This window comes from Mycotypha africana (genome assembly GCF_025528875.1).
Source record: "Mycotypha africana strain NRRL 2978 chromosome Unknown BDF20scaffold_12, whole genome shotgun sequence".
Classification (NCBI taxonomy): Eukaryota; Fungi; Mucoromycota; class Mucoromycetes; order Mucorales; family Mycotyphaceae; genus Mycotypha; species Mycotypha africana.
Window position 1 is genome coordinate 797,779 of NW_026515736.1, and position 22,071 is coordinate 819,849.

The following is a 22,071-nucleotide window of genomic DNA, read 5'->3' on the forward strand; positions in this document are numbered from 1 at the left end:
ATGAATCTGTGTACTGATTTTACCATTGTTCTCAAACTACGTGCATTCTAGTTGTGTCCCTTTATATAATATTTAATAGATGTGTTCTACAAATGCATAATAGTATGTTTAAAGAGTTTGAAGGGTAAAATTACAGGAGTAGAAGGTGCATTATTTTTCGGTTTGTATAAAATCAATATCGGGATACCCACTATTTGCTCTAAGCTTCTTTCCCCAAATTTTAATAATAATTAGACAGATCAAGCCCAAAAATCCCAAACCGGCCATTAACACACATGTCCAACCTGGGCCAACGGCTGCTTCAAGTGGTTCTGCAGCAATTGTGAGAATGCAAGCTAAGACCATGCGTAGCAGATTAGCTGCTGCAGTAGCAGATGCACCGGAGCCAGGCACGGCATCGACAATATAAGCAGATGTTGCTGCCATTATCTGATTCATTCCAAATGTTTGTATACCAAAAGCTACAATAGGTACCCAATAATTTAATTTAAGTTCGATAGACCAGCCCCATACCAAGGTGCCCAAAATGATAACAATGGAAGCTGGCCAGAGATTTACAGATAGCCGATCTTCAACAACTGCTGCACCTCCCCTGCGACGGCGCGCACGTAGCAATAGCTTATCCGACAGATAGCTCTGCAAAGCTGAGCCAATCACGTTACCAACGCCTCCGCCCATGTAACTTAACCCTACATATACATACAAATTGTTGGTTAAATAGCTCCAATAAACCAAATTTTGGGTTTTTACCTGTCTGCCAGGAATTGAAACCATAATTCTTCTCATATAAATCGGGAAGTAAGACTTCTACAGCAAGCATACAACCGAAAGATAGGCCTGACGTTAGAGCTGCTAGTAAAACAAATGAATGCTTCAATAAGGCCATGCCTGCAAAAGGATTCATTCTTTTGGGCAATGGCGCTTTCCCATTCTCTTGGGTTTGAAGAGGCGGTGACTGGTGTGTTTTATCGTCCTCCTTATCTGCAATCAAAGTGCTTGTGTTGATTAGGTTGTTGTCCTTGTCACTGCTTCCATTTGCACTACCCGTTCTACTGATAAAAGATGAGCATGTATCGACCTGGTGAGTCTCTTCAACCACGGTTTGTGCTCTAGGGAACATGTTCTGCGAAATGACTGGCAGTTGAAGATCCCATTTTTTATTGTCTCGGTATGTTTCAGGACATAAAGTAAATATGGCTAATGCAATGAACAATCCAAACGCAAAAGTGAATAGGAATGTAGCCCGCCAAGTGATTGGGCTTACGATAAGAAATCCTCCCAAGATAGGTCCTATCAAAGGGCCTATAAAAGACATGAAATAGAATTTACCAAATGCAGCACCTCGCTCTTCAACTGGGAAGCAATCCTAATGGTAGAAGAAAGTTTACACATACTGTCTGATTTTACAACAGACATTCTAATTAGGATACTTACTGCTATTACACCTATTATTAAAGAATTAAAGTAAGCTCAAGGTATCAATTGTAAAGCTAATTATATCTGCGTAAGTATTAACCATGTACCTCCACCTATTGATAAGCCAGCGGATGCACCCATTGCTTGTATGATCCGCAAAACTAACAGACCCCATATGTTATTGACTAGCGCTGCTCCAAGACTTGAGAATCCGAATACTATCATGGACGTAATTAATAGTGATCGGCGAATTTCAAGAGCCTCTGAAAGGGACGCCCATACAATAGGAGTGAATCCCATAAATAATACATAAAGTGCAGCTGTCAATGTTGTAGCTATAGCTTGGGTTTTCAATTCAGAGTTGATGTACGGTAGTCCTATTATGAAGAATGATGCTGAGTTTTTTTTTTTTTGTTTTTTTCACTATTATCCTTCAATCAACCTATTTGGATGTCTAGCTGTTTACAACAAACCATCCCATGAAAAATAGTATTGTACCTGGAAAGTAAATTGTACTGGCAAAACCTGACATACTCCCACTTATAGATACACAAGTCAGTATTAGTCCTTTGGTGAACCGACTTTGATTGCGTGGGTCAACTGTAACAGGTGGTTTCCATAGAAACCTTGATTTTGAATATGCTTTCCAATCGAGCATTTATCCTACTAGTAATATATTGCAAGTAAGAACAAAGAAAAAACGGAATCATACTTCAGTGATTTAGAAGATGGTCTCTTTTTATGCAATATGTTGCTTATGGTCAGAGGTCACATATGCTGGCCCTAGCATGGAAAAACGGATAAGTTTTTAGTATGTGAAAAGTGTGTATTGCATGTAGGAAGTGCAGATTACATGGATCTACTCAATATCCGTACAATGAATTCTGATCAATTCAGTGTCTTAAATTGTAAAACTGTTCGTAAAAGCGAGTATTCTAATGATTTATCATGCTTTAGATTGAATGAGTATGTTATTGAACTTAGTAATTTAGGTTGACATTTGGACATAAAGTGAGAATTACTATTAGTGAATCTCTTAAATGCTGTAGAGTCTCATCATCCTAGTAAAGCAAAGTTCCGCGAAATCCGTCATGTATTGGGGCCGTTATATGCTGCTCGACAATACTAATAACCAAAAGAAGAGCAACCATAGTATATAAATAGAGACAAAACGATAACAGGATAGCTATATCGTTAATATATTCAAAATGTAAGTGACCGATTTATAACAGTTGCTGACAAAGGAGGAAACTATGAATGAGTGATTCTTATCTCTTAGACGATAATATGAAGATGTGGCATATGTAAGATATCATGTAATATGCAATCATAATTGTAAATGTTTGATTAGAGTATATGCTTAAGTAAAATGGATGAGGCGTTGTCTAAATAAGAAAATGATCAAATGTAATGCTGGCGCATTGCTATTCGCAACACACTTTTTCTATTTCCATTGTTTTGAGATGGTTACGATGCTGCTGTTGATGATGGTTTTCGTGCTTTCGAGATTAACTCTTTGTATTTTTGCGTTTTTAGAAACTTTGGTAAAGAATCCTCTGCCATCATTGAGCAAATATGCTCATTTGCATGATCGTATAATCGAAGTATATTGCATAAATGATGATGCAACAGAGTAGTGTCACTAGTCGTCCCCTTCAGTGACAGTATTCCTTGTTGAAAAGTATTACTATGTCGATTGCGGTGATAGCTGTTGCTTCTTCGGAAACCATGACTACTACTGCTGTTATTTTTACTCATTGGTGGCGAAGAGATGATATGATGCTGTTGCTGAGTAGCAGAAACTGAAATAGACCCGAAAGGTACATAGGCGGCATCTGCTATACCTTTATTGATATCTTCATCACTACTACTGCCATTGTTGTCGCCCAGCTCTTTGTTCATAGTTTTATAACTGTCATCGTTATAACTATTGGGAAAGATCGATTGGATGTATAGTGCGATCTCATAGCGCAACCCATGGTCAATATTAAGCTCATTGAACGCAGTGTCAGAGCAAAAGTAGTTATTGTAAATGGCATAGCAGTGCGTCAGTAATGATTCGTATGAATACGACTGTGGTAATATCTTACTATCTACTGCTATTATGTTGTACAGTGTTGTTGATGTTGATGAAGAAGAAGAAGTAGACATCGATGAAGCAGCAGAAGAATTTAGAAAGGAGCTCTGTACTTTTTTTAGTAAACTTGTATAATCTACCCAGAAGTTTATATTCTCTTCGCAAAAGCATGATTTTAGAAATTGACGGAAATACATGCGAGTGAGAGGGTCCTCCAGGATACTCTGTAGCTTGGAGTTCTGAGAGTTTGAATTTTGTCTGGCGTGTGATTTAAAGACTGCATTGTTTTGATAATCGCAAAGTGTAGTGCTAGTGGTGGGTTGGACATTGTTATTACGTAATGATACATCCGTTGTCCCTTCCAGACCTTGTAGCTGCTCTTTCAGTTGTGTACATGCTTCGCCTGTTTGCTCAAGGTGCTCAGGGTTAAATTGTTTTTCCGCAGCTATGTGAGATGGCTTTGTTCGTAGGGTTGACGTAGTCATACTTGAGCTTGTTGAGGAGATAGAAGAGAATCCAAAATCGTAATTACTATCTAGCTGCAAAACAGAATCTGTTGGTAGAGAATTGATTTCCTTTGTTAAGGATTCTTTCGAGGCATATCCGTCTTCAACTGTTTTGTATTGTGTAATGGAGGCTTTTGGGATCAGATCTTTCAGCTCAGCGAGACTGTAGTTAGTGGTAGATTGCAAGCGGCTCGCATAGCCGGGTCCGGCAGTATCCTCTGCCTTCAAATTTTCTATTGGTGTTTGGGATGACGAATGCTGCTTAGGTGGAGACGTAAGTAGTTGTTGCTGGTTTGTGCTGGTTTTGCTGTTGGCAGTCTTTATACTGCTATTACTACTATTTACTGTCGTGGAGCTTTGGTTTCTAGGCCGTTGAACACAGTCTGTGAATCCTACAGTAGGTATTGCTGTAGCAGCCGCTAAAGTTTTGCCATTCGGACAAAGGTGGCTATTTTGGCTACTGTTCTTTTGCAGTAATAGGCGCCCCTTGTCTGTCATGTAGTATTGTGTTCTTCGATCTAACTTGAAATTGACTACATCCTCTCTTTTGTAGGATTCCCTGTCTGATTTGTCAATAAGTTGGGCCATCCAGCCATTTTGTAGAAATTCAGAGGCAACAGATTCAGCCTCTCTTTGGGAAACGACGCTAGTATATTCGCTGATCCACTCAAAGCTCTGATAACCGTAAAAGGTATCTCGATATTCAATAAAATTGACATTGTTCAATCCGCCAATATCGTCGATTAAAATCGTGTCAGTGGATATACAGTCCATCATTCGTTTGAAAGTGTCGACGATGGTCTGTCTGGTGTAAGAAATTTGATCATCATCGTAGAGTCTTTCGAACTGAACAATAGGAAAGTGCAACTGAACACGATTCAAGTGGTCATGCATGTGCTTTATAGGTACACGAGCACGATGGCTAAAATCTTGGATCATAAACTTTCCTTTTGGCGTTAGTGTCCAGATGCTACCTCCTCTTTTATCTTTAAGTATATTTCTATGGTTTTGAGGATCCGTCACGCTTTCGAACAGTCGCGCATGGATGAAATGCTGTGCCAGTGCCTTTGCCATGTCCTTTGACATACTGAACGTGGTAGTCGTGCGTGTAAGGATAGGGTTGCTGACATCCAACGGGTTGGGTGTGTATACAAGATTGGTGACTTCTAAGTGTCCTAATTTCTCTACGGCTTCATCTGTTGTGAAAGTAGAAGGATATGTTTTAAATAAAGAGCGATGCTGTGATAATGGTAACTGGATCAAGAGAGCTGAAAATAAATCATACAAGTCCTGAATGAAAAAAGAAAATCGTAAAAAAGAAACCAAAAAAAAAACCCAAAAAAAACAACAGGCATAAAGGTTATTTCTTTCTATTAAATAAGAGGGAATAGGCCAAATGCTGATATCTATTTGAGTAGTACTATACTTTAGCAAAAGGGCGACCTTCGGAATTGACACGCATCATGGTCGTGTAAGTTGACATTGCAGCAGAAGTGGACATTTTCATGAGATCAACAAGCATTCAAAAGCAAACAGGAAATTATCATTACAAGTGGAAAGCAGCATTTTTCTATATTTTCTGCCATCAGATATATTTTTATTATTCTTTTGTGTAGCATGCTTGTTTGTCCTTAAGAAACTGCAGCAAGTACGATTCTGTGTTCATGCCAACAAAAAAGAGTACTAGTGTTCAATTTCAAAAAAGCAAAAAATCGAGGAGGAGAGGGGGAAGGAGTGTGTGTCTTTATGATATCGCTTACAGAGCTCCAGGCCCCCACCCCTTATTAAGATGTCTTAAAAGCACCTGAACTTTTCGACTGATTCTAAATACGGTTAAAAAAGGAGCAAAAAATAAAATAAAATAAGGTTACCACTACTAATCCTAATGTAGAACAGAGGCAGCATACAGATTCACTTAACGATAGACATAACCCTCACAATATAAAAGCTGGAGGATGTGTATAGGTCGCCGCCAAGTAAATGTCATGAAATGATGCCCAACCAAATCATTCTTGGATTAAAAACAAAACAAAAAGAAAAAGCGAAAATAAAAATGCTACCTTTACTAAAGCAGTTTAGACAACACCTTATCAACAAAAGATCGCTTTGTGTTATCCCATTCTACTGTCCATATCTCTCCGTTTTTGAAATTCTCCATGATTTCCCAATCTGCAAAAACAGGTGTCTTGTCAAGAGGTATCTTGCGGCCTGAGGCGGTCTTTATGGATAGAACTTTACGTGTTTTAAAGCTGGCTATCGTAAAAATCTTGGCTGCGATCGACTCGCCTGTATCTTTAGGGTCCACGTTAATCCACACATTATAATCATTATTGATTGACTTGACAGTAATTTGACGGATCTTCTTATTGCCATACTTATCCGCAGCATTTGATGTACCACTATGAGCAGATCCTAATTAATGAAATTTAAGAATAATGAGTGTCTAAATACGTTCGCTTTTTTCCAATTGATCTCCTCTCAACGGGAGACTGGATAATTTACTTTCTCGGAGCAGTGTAACCTCTTCTGTACCGTTATCGCCATTCCCGTCAGCTTGTCCTTCCTTGACATTGTATTTCTCTTGGTTTTCTGTTTCGCTGGTTATCTCAGAAATTGCTTGCTGATCTCCGTGCATTGGATGCATTGAAAAAGGCAGATACCCTTGTGGGGGGAACATCGGGGACAAAGGTGGTGGGGTTGCAGGCGCTATGGATGGTTGAGGAAGATATAGTTCTCGTAATGTCTGTTGTGATGGTAGCTGCTGTTGCTGCTGAGGACACGCTACAGATGGATACATCTGTGACAGTGGTGGCATGCTTTGAGCATTTGTGGGTGTGGATGGTGTCATTGGATAGCTATCAAGTGTACTGACAGTACTAACAGTGTTGAAATATTGCGAATAATTATTGCTCGTCGCCGCTCCTCTTCCTACAGGTGGTGTTGGTAGAGGTGGTAAAGATGCTTTCTTTGATCTTTTTGATGACAGCGATGTTGTTGATGGCTGTCGCTGTCTAGGAAGTTGGAACAAAGAGCTGGGCACAGTACTTCTTCTAAAATTGCGTGGATCTGATATTTTCCATATTTCGTTATTGCTATCCTTGATAAACAAAGGTTTAAAAAGCGCCGGCTTTTCAGTGATGGCTGACTCATCATGCAGTGGTGTTACGCCAAAGATGTTTTGCGACATGTTCGATAAGACTGTATAAAGCGAGATATAGTTTAAAAGAAATTGGAAAAAAAAAGAAGAAACAGAAAGGTAAGCATTTATTTTTGGGGAAAAAGGTACTTATATATATATATATACATATAGCTAACAAACAACGAGCGCTTTTGCATGTTTACAACCAATTCTGCGCTTTGATGACAAACGTTCCTGAAGAAGCCGCTCCAAATTTTTGTTTATTTTTGTCTTTTACAGGCAAAAAAGGACAAACTGCAATTTGGAGATTTACTTTCTTTTTGTTGATAAAATACGCTCCTTCCAGAATTTATCATCTCCCAACATCAATCATGGTCGCACATGTTTGGACAGACAGAATGGCTACATTGCCAATGCACCATTGGACATCAGCAGCTTTTAATGTGTGTTCGCTTTCTGGTTGATGTCGATAATTGCTGGTTTCTCGTATACCAGAAGAACACAGAAGTCGTCTTTGAGAAGAATTTGAAACATGGCGTAAAACCATAGATTGTATTGAGTTTTGGCGTAATCAACGACGCGCCCAAGCTTTAACAGAAGCAAATGACAACTGCTCAGAGGCTGCGAACTATCTTTTGATTTCCAATTCTCAAGAGTTCAAGTCATCCAAGGCGAAGTATCGCGCTTGAACCAGCGCCTGTAGCCATGACTCTGCAAGCACCTACCACGCCACTTGGCCACTCAAAGACACCTGTCTCACAATCACTGTCACCCTCAAAGGCAGACACACCTGTTTCAGCACCAAACAAAGACAAGCTCGATTCCCTAGCGCCAACGTCAGCAACTACTTCAACAGCAAGCAGACATACAAAACGACTGGATGATAGGCCCCGTCACTGCAAAATTCCGGCAGTATCAGTGCATGGCTGCCAGTATTCAAAAACCTTGTCCACTGGAGCCCAATGTTCAAGAAATCCTAGCTTTGGCCAACGTTCTTTTTTTGGCTCCAGAGTGTGGTATTTCCATACCTCCTATAATATATAAAGACGAATTAGACACACTTTCAAGCATTTGACGCGTTATTTAAGTCGCGTTCACAACTACAAATAACCACAAATATAACAGACAGTACAACCAATCAATCGCTTTGTATAGACACAATGAGGCTTGCTGTCCTATCAAGGAATGCCGCCCAGAAAAATGGTCACCCCATCATCTCTTTTCAAGTCAATGGTAAGATTCAACGTAGAGGAGGATTTCTGTGGAAGGCGCTCGTTAAACCGTAAACTGGTTTATTTATAATGACATCTTTTCCATCTTCATCCTATTTCCCAACCCATCTTTATGAATGAACGATATCATTTCGAATATATATTGCAGAAAAAATACTAAGAGCTGCAGTTGTGACATACGCCAAAAATAAAACTTGTGGCGTGCCAAGTCTTTTCTGATCACTAGGCGAAATTTATTTCTAGCAACTTGCAAATCATTGCTTGTGCTTGGCTCAAAATGCTACACACAAAGTATGCGTAAAAAGTGTTTGGAAAGAGTGTATCAGCAATGCATCAGAACACTTTTTTTTTTTTTCTCTTGATATTTATTTTCTTTTCGTATGGATTACTCTAGTTTCCATCCTCTGCTTATTGTCTGTGCCCTTCTACAAAAACGGCGATGTGCATTCTATGAATGCAAAAAGAAGGAATGAAACTCTCTTCTGTTATGGACCCACTGTGATGACTTTTATCTTGGATCAACAGCCACGACGCTATCAGCCATGAATGGGAGAAAATACGGTAAGCCCGTATTTTACTCTCGCCTGTCTTCTGCTTCCAATGAGCTAACTACAGAAATATTGGGTGCTTGCGGTTTGGAAATCTCTACTGAAGACCTGTTCCACGGTCTTTTTTACGCCAGATGGTTTTGAACAGAGACATAGAAGGTTCGATATTTGTTATTGTCCCCAATAAATGATAAAGTGAAGTTTAAACTTTTAAAGTTTCGTCATTGCTTACAAATGACCATGGAAAAAGGGTGCATTTGAATGCTAATTCAGGTACGGCAAAATCTATTTTGCCGACCGTGCGATACCCTAAGTCTGAGCGGAAAAACCTTTACAAAATAGTGTTTCCTTTTTCCTAGTAGACATCAATTTCCTGCTGTTAACTCGGGGGAGAAAAGCCAACAAGAGGTAGGATGCTTGTATACAATAGTACCCTATCATGGATCTTTTATATCCAATACGAACAAACTATATAACCAATGATTGTTATAAAATGGCCCCCCATTGATGTTCAAATTTGGAAAAATGCACTTGAGCGATCGGAGCATTATAACAGACTCAAATTCAATTTCATAGATCTCCATCCAATGAGAGCATAAAGATTAATCTTTACAAACGAAAAAAAAAAAGAAGCCCGTCTACTCATTGTTTCTTCTCGAAACAATTAAATATGTGATCAGAAAGAGATACAGACAAAAAAAAAATAAAAAAAATAAAATAAAAAAAGTTTATAGATATCACGATCAAGCTTTTCAACTACTTTTTTTTTTTATTCAACTTATCTTACTTTCATTGACTTTGATATCCTTGACAAGGCATGGATTCCAAACTCATCAAAAATTTCTCGTTTGGGAAGAAATCGTCAGCTGACAGCACCAACAACACAAAATCAAACAATAGCCATCATTCACCGTCAGGATTGAATAAAGGGCTCTTTTCTAAACTAAGCAGTCCGTTCACATTAGGTGGCGGTGGCGGTGGCGGCAGCGGCGGCAGCAGCAGCAGTAGCGCTAGTAGTAGTGGAACGACTACACCGACTTTAGAAAACTCGACAAGTAGCTTGGATATACCACCACCTGCAGTGACGGAAGCGAAATTGAAAGAAGATATTCAGCAATGTCGGATCGCTTTTGACCATTTCTTGAATTCCAATATTCATGAAGCGGAATGTCTATTGAAGCCTCACTCTAAGGACTCTTTGTATTTGTCTCTGGGCTATTCGTTCGTTTTGTATCTGAAATCTGTCATGACTTTTGAAGTACAAGATATTTTGACAGCGTTGGATGCGTTAAAACATACGATTCGAATTGCCGCTAGTCTCAGGAATAAGAAAAATGGATGGCAGCTCGTAGCAAGCTGGGTCAAAGGCACAACAGTAGAGGATGTGAAACACATGTCCCTTATCGAACGTCATGCCGTGAGTAGCATTCTACCATAAAAACGAGAGGAAACTTGGGGGGAGGGGAGGGTATTGCATTGAAAAAAAAGTAACTGTTTCTGTACATGTTAGGAACTCGTGTATGCTGAAGCGTACTTGCTGAAAGCTTTACTCAGTATCATTCATGATGAAAGCGTCATGGCCTTTTTAAGAGAGAGTATGAATATTCGCAGTAGTTACAACACGTATATGACCCTAGAAAAATATATACAGTCAGCAAAGACGCCTCTGGATGATGATTTCCTCTCTGGCGTCTATTTTGGTGTGGGTTGTTTCAGCATCATTTTATCCATGTTACCTTCCTCAGTCATCAAGTTGGCGGAATTTATCGGATTTACCTCAGATCGTAAGCATGGCCTTTCGGTTTTAGCTTCTGTAGGTGGTTATTCGACCATGGACCCAACAAAGAAGAAGGGCGCGGGTATCCATGGACTACGTACACCGTTATGTAATATATTTCTGATTGCGTATCATATCATCCTTTCCAAGCTGGTGCCTTTATCTGAAGTGAATATTCCGTTTGCTGAACTTGTCTTGAAGGACTGTCTCGAACAATACCCCAAGGGAGTTGCTTATTTATATCTCAATGGCCGTCTTATGACGAACAAGAAGCTACTGAAAGAAGCAGAGGATCAATATCAGCTGGCTATTTCACAGCAAAAAGACTGGAAACAATTGCAATACATGTGTTTTTGGGAACTCGGCCTGATCTATTTGATCGAGCATGATTGGCAGAGAGCGTACGATATCTATAGTGTTTTACAGAAAGAGAGTAACTGGTCGAAAGCAGTCTATACTTATTTAAGAGCGATTTCTTTATACATGTTGGCCAATGATTTGAATGAGAGTACGCAAAAGACAGAATATATGTCGCAAGTTGTTTCTTTGATGGGCCAAGTCGGAAGTGCGAAACAGAAGATTGCCGGAAAGTCGATTCCAGTAGAGGTAAAAAAAGAAAAAAGTCATACGAAATGGGGGATCCTCCGTGATAGAACACACATAGTCAAACCCAATATCTTTTTTTCAAATGAATAGAAATTCTTTGCGAGAAAAGCAAGAAAGTTCCTTAGTCAAAATAACTATTTATTATTACCCGACCTTGAAATATTGAACGCCTTTACAGCATTCGATTTTATACCAGCCAATATATTAGAGAACGACATCTTAAGAATCAACGTAGAGATAGACAGGCTAGATGATACAGCACGAGCACGCAACGTACATCACTTTTATGATGATTATTGCTTGGCACAATTTTTCCGTGGTATCGGTTGTAGAATGCTTTACGAGCAAAACTGCAATACAACCCAGTCGTATGATGTGGCGACCGAATCATTGAATCAAGTGTTTGAATATGCTGACAGAATCGAATTGGATCATTATATTTATTACTTTAGTCGGTATGAGATGGTGTTACTTTATATGATGAAGAAGAACTATACCAAAGCTGAAGAAGAGGTTCAGACAGTACTCAAGGCTACTGAAAAAGGACAGTATAATATTGGTGCAGGACCGCATGCAAAGAATAAGTACAGTCTGGCGAATACACTGGCTTTTAAATGCCATAACTGTATGACACAAATCAAGACCTATTCCTCATCGTAGAGCGACGGGAAGTAAGAAAGTACGTTGTGATCTTTATGTGAATAAGACGCATCATTCTAGGCCCTTCTCACAGTAAAAAATTATTTCTTTTTTTTTTTCCAAATAGGCTGGCCACACAGCATGACAATTCCCAAGCCAATATTCCAGTATAACTAATGGAAGTCAACGGACAGCTTGGCCTCCTTTCAAAAAGCAACGCAGCGCATAGTGTTGTTGTTTTTTTGTACTTGTCTACTTTTTTTTTTTTTTTTTTTTTCTTAGCTGTAAAGAGAGGATCGATGCTGACTAATAATTCTTTCGAGAAGCCGAATAAAAAATAAGAGAGCCAGCACTATACCTTAGGATCCGGACAGTTTTGTTATTGCGTTTGCATATTTCAGACAGAGTGAGAGTTTTCGAAAAGCACAGAGTTTCAACAAAATCCCGTCAGCAACAATACCGCGATGCGTTGGAAGTATAATATATCATTGTTCTAGATTCAAATGGAGAACAAAGTTAGCAAACCTGCGACTTGTTTGAAATCAAGGAACCGTAAGACGAAAGGGCAGAATAAAACCATCGCGCGCCCATCTGAGATTGAAGTGAACCATTAAATGCAGTTAGCAAGCTTTAAGCTATATTGCAATACATAGCTGTACGCGTCGATGATTTGAGTGTATTTTGCTCAAGTTGACGTATTTGATGTCTTAATTTATGTTGTTTGCTGAGACACTACTCAGAGTACGTGCGCAGATATATTGGATGGCCTACATGAAAAAAGAAAGCGCTTTTGAGGATCGGCGTTGAAACTGTCTGGCATAGAACAGAAATCACTCTATCCTCTTTCATCTCTGTAGTGATCGTATAGACACTTTACTGTATTAATTACAATGGCGGAAAGTTGTTTATCGCTTCTGCTAGTTCAAATTGAATACAGCTAAACCAAAAAAAATAAATAAATAAATATAAAAAAAAAAAAAAGACTCCTATCTCCAGCCAGAAACATCAAATAAAAAAAATAGTCTCATCAACGTACATTAAAAAGCCAATACAAACAGTTTGGTGTAAACAGCATGGACATTATTTGAACGTGTCTGTGATTTCTTTGTTCTTATATGAATATGAAGAATAAAGAATATAGCTTGAATAGGGGCCTTTTTTTGACTGTAAAAAAAAAAAAAAAAAAAAAAAAAAAAAAGAAACTTAATTTCTTGGGTTGCACAACTTAAACGAATTGGCTGCCTTTCGTTTTTCGACTTTTTTTTTTTTTTTTTTGGTGCAGGTTCTCTTTCCTTACTACTTTTTTTCCCTACTTTTTTTTTTTTTCACTGTTTATTTTTCTTTCCTTTTGCAGTTTGCTTTTTTTTTTTTATTTTTTCATCTTTCCTATTTATCACCAAAAAGTCAACACTTTAATAAAAGATGCAATCAATTAAATGCGTTGTAGTAGGCGATGGGTAAGTACGTGCGTGTTGAGAAAAGGGTGTCGAGAACCAAAAGAGTCGAAACGTTGGAATCTTGCAATAAAACCTTTGACCAACCAAAAGATGATGATGATGAAGGACAATGGCTAAAACACGATCTAAACTCGTTTCTATTTGCGTATAGTGCCGTTGGAAAAACATGTCTACTCATATCTTACACAACAAATGCTTTCCCTGGAGAATATATTCCAACAGTGTAAGCATCCCAAAACTCAACGTCGACTAAAGGGGGGCCCTCTTTAAAAACTGACTCCATCACGATTTGTAGTTTTGACAATTACTCAGCTAATGTCATGGTGGATGGCAAACCCATTAACCTTGGGTTGTGGGATACAGCCGGCCAAGAAGATTATGACCGTCTTCGACCTCTATCGTACCCGCAAACAGACGTTTTTCTCAGTTGTTTCTCACTTGTAAGCCCTCCCTCCTTTGAAAACATTCGTACAAAGGTAAGTTAATAACATGGTCTATGTATCATTTTATCCAAAAAAAGAAGCTTGTCAAAAAGAAAAGGGAATGCACACGCCAAACGAAAGGAAAAAAAAAAAACGTGATTTTTTGTTATTTTCCCTGTTTCTCTCTTTCTCTCTCTCTCTCTTTGGCTATATGCTTTTTTGTTCAAGCTGCTTGATTAACCCACATATAAACATATTTCCTTTTTATTATTACTATAGTGGTATCCAGAAATCAGTCATCATGCACCTAATATTCCGATTATTTTGGTGGGCACCAAATTGGATTTACGTGAGGATCGTGATACAGTTGAAAGATTGAAACAAAAACGTATGGCACCTATAACTTATCCCCAAGGGTTACAAATGGCAAAGGATATTGGAGCTGTTAAATACCTTGAATGCTCTGCACTTACTCAAAAGGGTCTTAAGAACGTGTTTGATGAAGCTATTAGGGCTGTTCTGTCACCTCCTGTACGACCAAAAAAGAAGAAGGGTTGTTTGATCTTGTAGTTTATTTAAAAACGTCTTATTCTTATGTATACGCATTTCTTTTTTATCTACTATTTGTTTTTACCTATACCATATTTGTAGTAAAGCAATGCTGAAGTATGGGTAAAAAAAAAAAGGAGAAAAAATTAAAAAAAAGGCAAACAAAAAAAAAAAAAAAAAAAAAAAAAAAAAAAAAAAAAAAACCAAAAAAACCAAAAAGAAAAAAAAAAGGAGGATTAGAATATAGGATATATATATATATATATATTTATACAAAAACATCTTTTTCATCTTTAGATGTTAGAATATATATAGTATAGTTATTATATTTTTTTTTTATTTTATTTTTTTTATTTTTTTCTTACTACACAACAAATTATACATATTTTTTTTTTTTTTTCCTTTTTCTTATTTCGTACTTATTTCATATATACTTTCTTTTGTTATATTTTTATTCCTATAATCCCAACATCAAATTTTTACCTCAAAGCATAGTGTTCTTCATGCAGTCGGGAAGAAATAAATAAACACCATTTTACCCGCTTTAAAACAAATCACTGCTCCATTTTTATCTTATTTTTATTAAAAAAAACAAACGAGTTGTCGATCGACATCAAAGGAGGGGTTGGTTTATCATAAATCAAAGCAAAAATTCAGGTCTTGGTTGACTACTGGATTTGCTCAAGAATTTCCATGACGGGGTTCATATTTGCATCACCTTCAATGACAATGTCAAAGGCTGCCATGTAGGCTGGTTCCAACGATTTTATATCGTGATTCAGGAACCCAATGTTTAGGCATAAATCATGCTTAAGTCCTTGACTCATCTGGAGATCTCCAAGACTATCTCCCATCAAAATGACGTTGCGTCGTTCTTCAATCAATCGATGATACGGTGACGTTTCCAGTTGAAATTCTGACTTGTTAAAGACATGGATCAGTGGCTCTTTAAAATCAATGCAAACATTATCTTTGTCAAAGACCATCATATTGGATACAACATGCATATTTTCATAGTAGAGATCCGCTTGTCGTAATATCTCTTCAATCAAATCGCCAATACCCGCAGAAAAGACGAGAAACGGCACACTATGATGTCTACAGTGGGCTAGCACACGGTCCAGACCTGACCGTAACTCCATACTGACTTGCTTGACCATTTCCTGTAAATCTGCGTCATAGAGAATGGTTTTAGTCCCCCTTTTTACTCTTATTTGTTTTAAGGAGCATGGTAGAGGGAGTGCTTACCTTGCTTCTTCAACTTTTGTTGAACGATACTAGCGTGCGCTTCTTTCCACCAAGTCATCATGTAAGGTACTTTTTCTTCAAACGTCATGGTTTGATCTATTTCAATAGGATAGTACTTGTTATATATACGATGCGTTTCGTCTTTATACTATCATTATTATCATAGCATCGCCGGTCCATGTCAGTTTCCACTCAAGTCTTGAATAAAATCCATTCATCACTCAACTTACCTCTTGTGTCATGATACTTGATCTGGCCGGAATGCCGTGGGAGGACGAATTGCGTTCTAAAGCATCCGTGATTCGGTTACGAATCCAATGGCGAGTCATGGTCATGTCAAAGTCTATGGTAACATACTATTTGTGTTCACTAGCCCATTCTCGTTTCGCTTTTTTTCTTGGGAAAAATTCGCTCAATATAAACTTCTTACCGCTAATGAAATGAAGGTTGTGTTTGCCATCTTGAATGACCTTTTGTAATTTTTCTGTTGTCCGTGGCACGTTTTGAATTCGAACAGTAGGAATCGTCAATAAGGTTTCAACTATAATATTGTAATAGAGTGAGTATCTATACTCTAATTATCGGATTGTACTGACACTTGGTACTACCTAAAGCTTTTGCTTGAACGGATCTTGACATGCTAGCGAAAAAGGAAGGAAAACACTACTAGTATAAACAATCTTTTTTTCAACTTGATTGAATAACTTTTAATTGCTTTGTTTCATACGCCCTATTTTCAGGGACCAGCAAAAAAAAAAAAAAAAAAAAAAAAAAAGCAGTGATGAACAAAAGTAAATTTGCTTCCGTCATGGACCGAAACCGACAAATTTTATTGTTTGACTAGTATTGGACGAGCGTTTAATATAGAAGCGTGATAAATAAGGGATCATGTAGAGTAGTAGTAAGAAGTGGTGATTCTTTCCTTTATTGGATTGACTGCTTGTCAGCCAGTAGATCAGCAACGGCACCCACAACTTTGGGTGGAAAATCTCGCTTCACCATTCTATCCAATACAGCTTTGGCTTTGTCCACTTGGTCATTTTTCAGATAGGCTCGAATCAGAGCCTCGTACGTACTGGGCTCTCGAATCACAGAAGTATGAAATTGTGTTTTATCATCCGACATGGCTTCAAAAATAGCCTCGGCTTTTTCTAGATGACCTTCCTCGCCATAACCTCGAATAAATAGATTTTCAATGTACGGGAACCCATGATGCTGTTCCGAAGCCATTTCTGTTGCATAAATATGCTCCGCCTTGGCAAGAGCGCCATTACTAATAAACGTATCCACGAGAGCTTGGTACACCCCCTCATCGGGTGAAATAGCCGCCTTTTTCATCTCACTAAAGACACGCTCAGCACTCTGCACATCCCGTTGGAGGATGCCGTACGAATAAATGAGTGTCGCATAATGGCTTGCTTGGGGACGCAGTTTATCACAATGGACCATGTCCTTCAGCAATTTATGAGCCATAGGCATGTCGTAAGGTGCAATGTGGGTATACGCTTCCATCAACAGCTTGTAACTGTGAGGCGACGGCTTGATACGACGCCGACGGAGCTCCAAGAAATACTCCAACACACGCTCACGGTTGGGCTGCTGGCGTACGTAAAACTGCATCATATTGTTAAACGGCCCCACGCGCGGCTGATAGGACGGAGAAGAGAGCATCTCAGCAAACAGACGGCGTGAATGCGCTTCAGACCCCGAACGCACACTCGCTGAAATAATAGCGCCATACGTAATCGAGTTGGCAGGCACCTTGAACAGTCGCATTTCCTCAAACAGAGTCAAAGCCATATCCAACTTGCGCGCTTTGGCCAACTTGGAGATAATCACGTTGTAGAAAAACGTCGTCGGCTTGACGTTGTGGCGTTTGGCTTCCTCGTAGATAGCCAGCGCATCGGTGGCTTCGTCCGTGCTCGCCGACTTGGCACTACCGAGTAACATGCTGGCATAGCCGTGGCTGTCAGGGAAGCGACCCATGGCTTTGATGCGATCAAAGTACACCTTGGCTTGCTCCATGTCGCCACTTTGAGCGTAGCTAATAAGGATACTGTTGGTAGACATGGCGATGGCATTGTTCTTCGTAGCCGTATCCGCAATATCTTTGAAAGCATAGATGGCATTGTTGTACAAAGTAAGCGCGGTCTGAAGATCGCCTTGTTTACCCGCTAGAGCAATGACATCACGCATGAGTTCAGGATGGGGAATGAGGCGACCACAAATGATTTTGTTTTCGAAAATCCGTAGGGCCTTTTGATGATCACCGTGCATCACAGCCTTTAATATGTCGTTCGTAATGGCTGTAGCAGCAACGTTACATTCCGCTGTATGAGTCGCAGAATGGGTAGGTTTTTCACAAGGAGGGGAAGCTGCTTTCTTTACCTTACAAGCAGTAGCAGGACAGGCTTGGGATGCCAAGTTCTCCAGGCCGTTGACTTTTTCTTCTTTTTCTTCTTCTTCTTCTTCTTCTTCTTCTTCTTTGGTAATTTGAATGATAATGTCTTCATCATCGGTCTGATCCATGTCCAAGTAGTCCTTGTTGACAGACAGTGGATGCGGCGACGTTGAATCGTTTGTCAGACAATCAGCAACAGAAGGTTCATCTTCTTTCTTTTGTTGGAAACAAGCTGATTTCCAGCGGAAAACAGTTTCTGCATCACCATATTCTTGTAACTGGGAGAGTATTTGTGTGTGAAGCCGATCAGGGAGAACCAAACCGTCTTTGTGCATGTTGCCGAGAACCCTTAAAAGAGGCTCGCTCAGAGAAGAGGAAGGAAAAGAGTCATGTCGTGGATGAGCTTCTTGATAGCCGTAAAGAACAAAAGTAGCATGAAACAGAAGCTCATAATCCTCCGTAGAATAGATATGTTTTTGTGATTGCTTTTGTTGTTGTTGTTGTTCTTCTTCTTCTTCTTCTTCTTCTTCTCCAGCGTCAGGGGTGGACGGGTCAAAATAGGAGTCGAGCAGGGTCTTACACATGCTTCTATAAGAAGAGAGATCGTTATCATCACTATCCACACGTTGGAGGGAGTAATGAGAACGATGGTGAGAATGCTGGGAAGTCGTATGATGGTTATAGATAATGGTCACCAAGGGCTGAACAGCATGCATCACCTGTAAGACTTGCTGCACAGACGAACAATGGAGCACAATCTCAAGAGCGCCGTCTAACAGATGATGGGCGCCCTTTGTCAGTGTACGAACAGAGATGGACTTGTGGAGAAGATGGATCGCTTCAGTGGCTTCTGCTAATTCATTTTCTTGAGCAAAGCTGGCAATGATACGCTCCGCAAGAATAGGGTCGGGCTCCAGATTCGCTTTTTTCATATCATCAGACACGATCGATAGAGCTTTCTTACGATCGCCATGGGCCAAACACAGTAAAGCATAATTAGCGAGGTTTCCGTACGCCTTTGTGATGTCTGTTTTCCGAAGAGCTTCATAGATACGCGTGGCCGCGTCCCAATGATCATGTTGGCAATAAGACGCGAGAATGGGACCATAGCTGCTGGCATCAGGCTCAGGATGTCGGTCTGGGTCTTCGTTGTGATCTTTCACCAGGCGATGAATAAGCGCTTCCGCTTCTTCCATCTGGTCATGCGCGCAGTAATGACGAATAATGGAGTTGTAGGGAATACAAGTCAATTTGATCTGGTGCTGCACCATTTCATGCTCAATGATGTGCAAGGCGCCTTCGAGTAGCCCACACTTTAGATGGCAATCGACGAGTGCATTGTAAATGTAAGATGCATCGTGTGGACCAAGAGACTGTTTCACTTGATTGTAAATACCATAGTAATAAAGAGCCGTGTTGATATCACCTGCTCTTCCAAATAAATTGATCAGAGCAGCATACGTAGCAGAGTTCGGCTTGGCGCGAACAAAAGGCTGCTCCAACTGACTGTAAACAAAGGTAGCATCCACTGTATCGCCGTAGTGGGATAAGACGCGTAGTAATTGATTGAATATCTCCACATCGAATGCTTGTACTGATACGCCATCGGCAATGGCGTAATGAAAGATGGCGAGTGCTTTGCTAAGGTTACCCTCCGACTCGAGCAATTGTATATCTTCGTTTTCTTGACCCGTACGTGCAGATTGACGTCGCAACATAGCCACTGTTTTTTGAACCTCCACATCTCTCTTGCAAAGAGTGCGGATCATAAGAACATAGGTATAAGCATTGGGCTGAATTCCTGAATAAATCATCTCATTGTAAACTAAAAAAAAAAAAAAAAAAAAAAAAAAAAAAAGCAGCAAATCAAACTTAGTAATACATCGCTAAATTGCTCACAAGAACCCAAGGTCTTTCTGATTTGTCATTTACTTTTCAACATATTATTCAACGGAGTGCCTTCTCGACGCAAGATAGCATGAGCTTCGAGAACCAGATTATAAGTGTGCTGAGTCATATGAATGGAATTTTTCTTCATGGATATGAATTCGTTCATAACACTACGTATATCGGCCTTTCTTTTGGCTGCCAAAATCCGGTTATTGTATTCGTATGTACTCGTGGTTCTTTTTCCAGAAATAATTGGGCTTGATTGTTTATAATGATGCTTAGCCGTCGGTCTCTGAGCACGCGATGTATTAATAGACTCTGGTGAGCTGGGCGGTGTTAAAAGTGATTGATCTCGGCTATCTGTCTCCGTTGACGTGGCATTCGTATTCTCCATCTGTTGTTGTTGGCCAGTGGAGCAGTCATTCTGATCATGTTCGTTGCTTGACTTGTTTCTCGCAGGCACATACATACATGGACTGGCAGGATATACAAGGCTAATTTTTTGTTGCTGTTTGGCTGGTCTTTTTATTGACGAAGAGTGGATAAGATTTTTATTCTTATGTGAATTGAACTTTAATTTATCGATTTTATGACTTGTCCTTTTATTAGTAATAGTGTCGTCCATGGTTGGGTCTTCAGTATGTGATTTCAGATGATGGTCAAACATAAGGTATATATCAGTAATTATAATTGACAGAATAAATAGTAACTTATAAATAAAGAACTTTAGTATTTGCAACAAAACAACAACACCAAAGAAGAGAGAGAGAAAAAAAAAAAAAAAAAAAGAGGGAGAGAATAAGCACGGACAAGAAAGCCTGCACTTTTATATTTCTTCAGAGTTTCCGAACCAAAGAAAATCTGTCCTTTTAGAATTCCATCTTATCAGATTTGATTTCTCCGCCAAGCAAACACCGTTTGACCTCCACTCAAAAAACTACTTTTGTACCTAGACAGAGAAAGAGACACACAAAGATATTTTTGGATCAGATAACGTGCCTTCTGGATAACAGGCCTCCCCCCCGCCCACTCCCCACCTTTCTCTTTTTCTTAATGTTAGCCTTTTTTTTTGGGTCGGGTAATTGTATTATTTGTCATACATCGTTCCTTTGTTTCATATCATTTTACACAAATTTACACTTTTATCAGATCCTTTTTAACCATAACAAAAATTTCAAAGTCATTGAGGAACTACCCTACTCATGCTCGAATTTTGTCTTGCATTATTACATGTTTCAATCTCTTTTCAATTGATCGAGATTACATCATAATGTCTAGCGCAACTTCAAAATATTAGTAAGGGAAATAAGCATTGCTTCAAAAATGCAACATCAGCTATGATGCAAACGTAGCTATCCTCAGCATTCAACTCCATTTGAAGAGAATACAGTCTATTCAGTTGTTGCGCGATAAAAAATTAGATGGCAAGCAGGGATTCATGGGTGACAATCTAAATGGCGTTTATTGGCAGGGGAGGGGCAAGAAACACCCAATGGTAGTATTTTAAAGGATCACATTACTCGTCATGAGTTAATCTACGTCCAATGAGTTCTGTCGATTAATAATCTGAACTGTATTCAGTTTAATCATTTACCTGTTTGCACAATGAAACAATCTGATAATCGGCACAATAAAATAAAGTGGTGTAAAAACTGACCTAAAATTTTGCGTAGATCTTATGGCATTTCTCCTTTGAAACAACGAGCGTATTCATCCCAGCAGCAACGTTTCCCAATTCGACCATTTGATTGCACGCTTGAACAAATTTGAATTGCAATACTCTACAGTGCTATTATGGAAAACAGGATTCATATCGCTTTCAAGTTGTTCACTTGACGACAATGTGGGGCCTCTTTTATCAATAATAGAAACGTCACCGCCCAAAAAAAGTAATTTATCTCATTCTTTCACGTCTTTATTCAAAGGACTACTTTCACCATGCGTGTTTAGACCTCTGTGATAGTCATGAATGTGCTTAACGGATGTGTCATAGACTGTTTTTGAAAAAGAGGCGGATTGCTGGTTCCATCCAATGAAACGCCGAATATTTATCAGATCTTTTTAGTGCTCGTGTATTTTTGTCGTTGCATTTGATTGGATGAAAAACAGCCCAAAAATCTGATAAGAGTGCCCCTTTGTTTATCCTTCGATTCCTTCAGTAATA

General features: G+C 39.2%; 8 protein-coding genes across 8 annotated transcripts; 3 read left to right on the forward strand and 5 right to left on the reverse strand.

The window, feature by feature from the left end:
* Positions 1-150: 150 nt before the first annotated feature.
* Positions 151-1,948, reverse strand: BDF20DRAFT_908121 (major facilitator superfamily domain-containing protein; the record flags this gene model as incomplete). Its single annotated transcript, XM_053083447.1, has 5 exons — positions 151-689; positions 751-1,366; positions 1,435-1,436; positions 1,524-1,793; positions 1,915-1,948. 5 exons carry the CDS (start codon positions 1,946-1,948, stop codon positions 151-153), a joined length of 1,461 nt encoding a protein of 486 aa, XP_052931897.1.
* A 528-nt stretch (positions 1,949-2,476) lies between these two features.
* On the reverse strand, positions 2,477-5,854 carry BDF20DRAFT_182590 (uncharacterized protein). Its single transcript, XM_053074870.1, has 2 exons — positions 5,426-5,854; positions 2,477-5,289 (listed from the first exon to the last, which is right to left on the reverse strand). The coding sequence occupies exons 1-2, from the start codon at positions 5,519-5,521 to the stop codon at positions 2,884-2,886; spliced, it is 2,502 nt and encodes an 833-aa protein (XP_052931898.1). The 5' UTR covers positions 5,522-5,854; the 3' UTR covers positions 2,477-2,883.
* BDF20DRAFT_896436 (uncharacterized protein) lies at positions 5,783-7,223 on the reverse strand. The gene is made up of 3 exons (XM_053082504.1): positions 6,502-7,223; positions 6,060-6,411; positions 5,783-5,822 (listed from the first exon to the last, which is right to left on the reverse strand). Exons 1-2 carry the CDS (start codon positions 7,184-7,186, stop codon positions 6,065-6,067), a joined length of 1,032 nt encoding a protein of 343 aa, XP_052931899.1. The 5' UTR covers positions 7,187-7,223; the 3' UTR covers positions 5,783-5,822; positions 6,060-6,064.
* A 433-nt stretch (positions 7,224-7,656) lies between these two features.
* Positions 7,657-7,827, forward strand: BDF20DRAFT_828244 (uncharacterized protein; the record flags this gene model as incomplete). Its single annotated transcript, XM_053078233.1, has 1 exon — positions 7,657-7,827. A coding segment is annotated over one exon (171 nt), but the record flags the coding sequence as incomplete, so codon positions are not given.
* A 1,761-nt stretch (positions 7,828-9,588) lies between these two features.
* Positions 9,589-12,196, forward strand: BDF20DRAFT_981625 (uncharacterized protein). Its single transcript, XM_053085130.1, has 4 exons — positions 9,589-10,335; positions 10,429-11,301; positions 11,392-11,980; positions 12,068-12,196. Exons 1-3 carry the CDS (start codon positions 9,736-9,738, stop codon positions 11,959-11,961), a joined length of 2,043 nt encoding a protein of 680 aa, XP_052931901.1. The 5' UTR covers positions 9,589-9,735; the 3' UTR covers positions 11,962-11,980; positions 12,068-12,196.
* Positions 12,197-13,293: 1,097 nt separating this feature from the next.
* On the forward strand, positions 13,294-14,532 carry BDF20DRAFT_896443 (rac protein). Its single transcript, XM_053082505.1, has 4 exons — positions 13,294-13,397; positions 13,549-13,620; positions 13,693-13,873; positions 14,099-14,532. The coding sequence occupies exons 1-4, from the start codon at positions 13,363-13,365 to the stop codon at positions 14,387-14,389; spliced, it is 579 nt and encodes a 192-aa protein (XP_052931902.1). The 5' UTR covers positions 13,294-13,362; the 3' UTR covers positions 14,390-14,532.
* A 391-nt stretch (positions 14,533-14,923) lies between these two features.
* On the reverse strand, positions 14,924-16,356 carry BDF20DRAFT_896444 (pyrimidine 5'-nucleotidase-domain-containing protein). Its single transcript, XM_053082506.1, has 5 exons — positions 16,225-16,356; positions 16,047-16,157; positions 15,847-15,959; positions 15,617-15,764; positions 14,924-15,539 (listed from the first exon to the last, which is right to left on the reverse strand). The coding sequence occupies exons 1-5, from the start codon at positions 16,253-16,255 to the stop codon at positions 15,037-15,039; spliced, it is 906 nt and encodes a 301-aa protein (XP_052931903.1). The 5' UTR covers positions 16,256-16,356; the 3' UTR covers positions 14,924-15,036.
* Positions 16,357-16,540: 184 nt separating this feature from the next.
* Positions 16,541-20,574, reverse strand: BDF20DRAFT_916971 (uncharacterized protein; the record flags this gene model as incomplete). Its single annotated transcript, XM_053084517.1, has 2 exons — positions 16,541-19,842; positions 19,950-20,574. 2 exons carry the CDS (start codon positions 20,572-20,574, stop codon positions 16,541-16,543), a joined length of 3,927 nt encoding a protein of 1,308 aa, XP_052931904.1.
* Between the last annotated feature and the right edge of the window lie 1,497 nt (positions 20,575-22,071).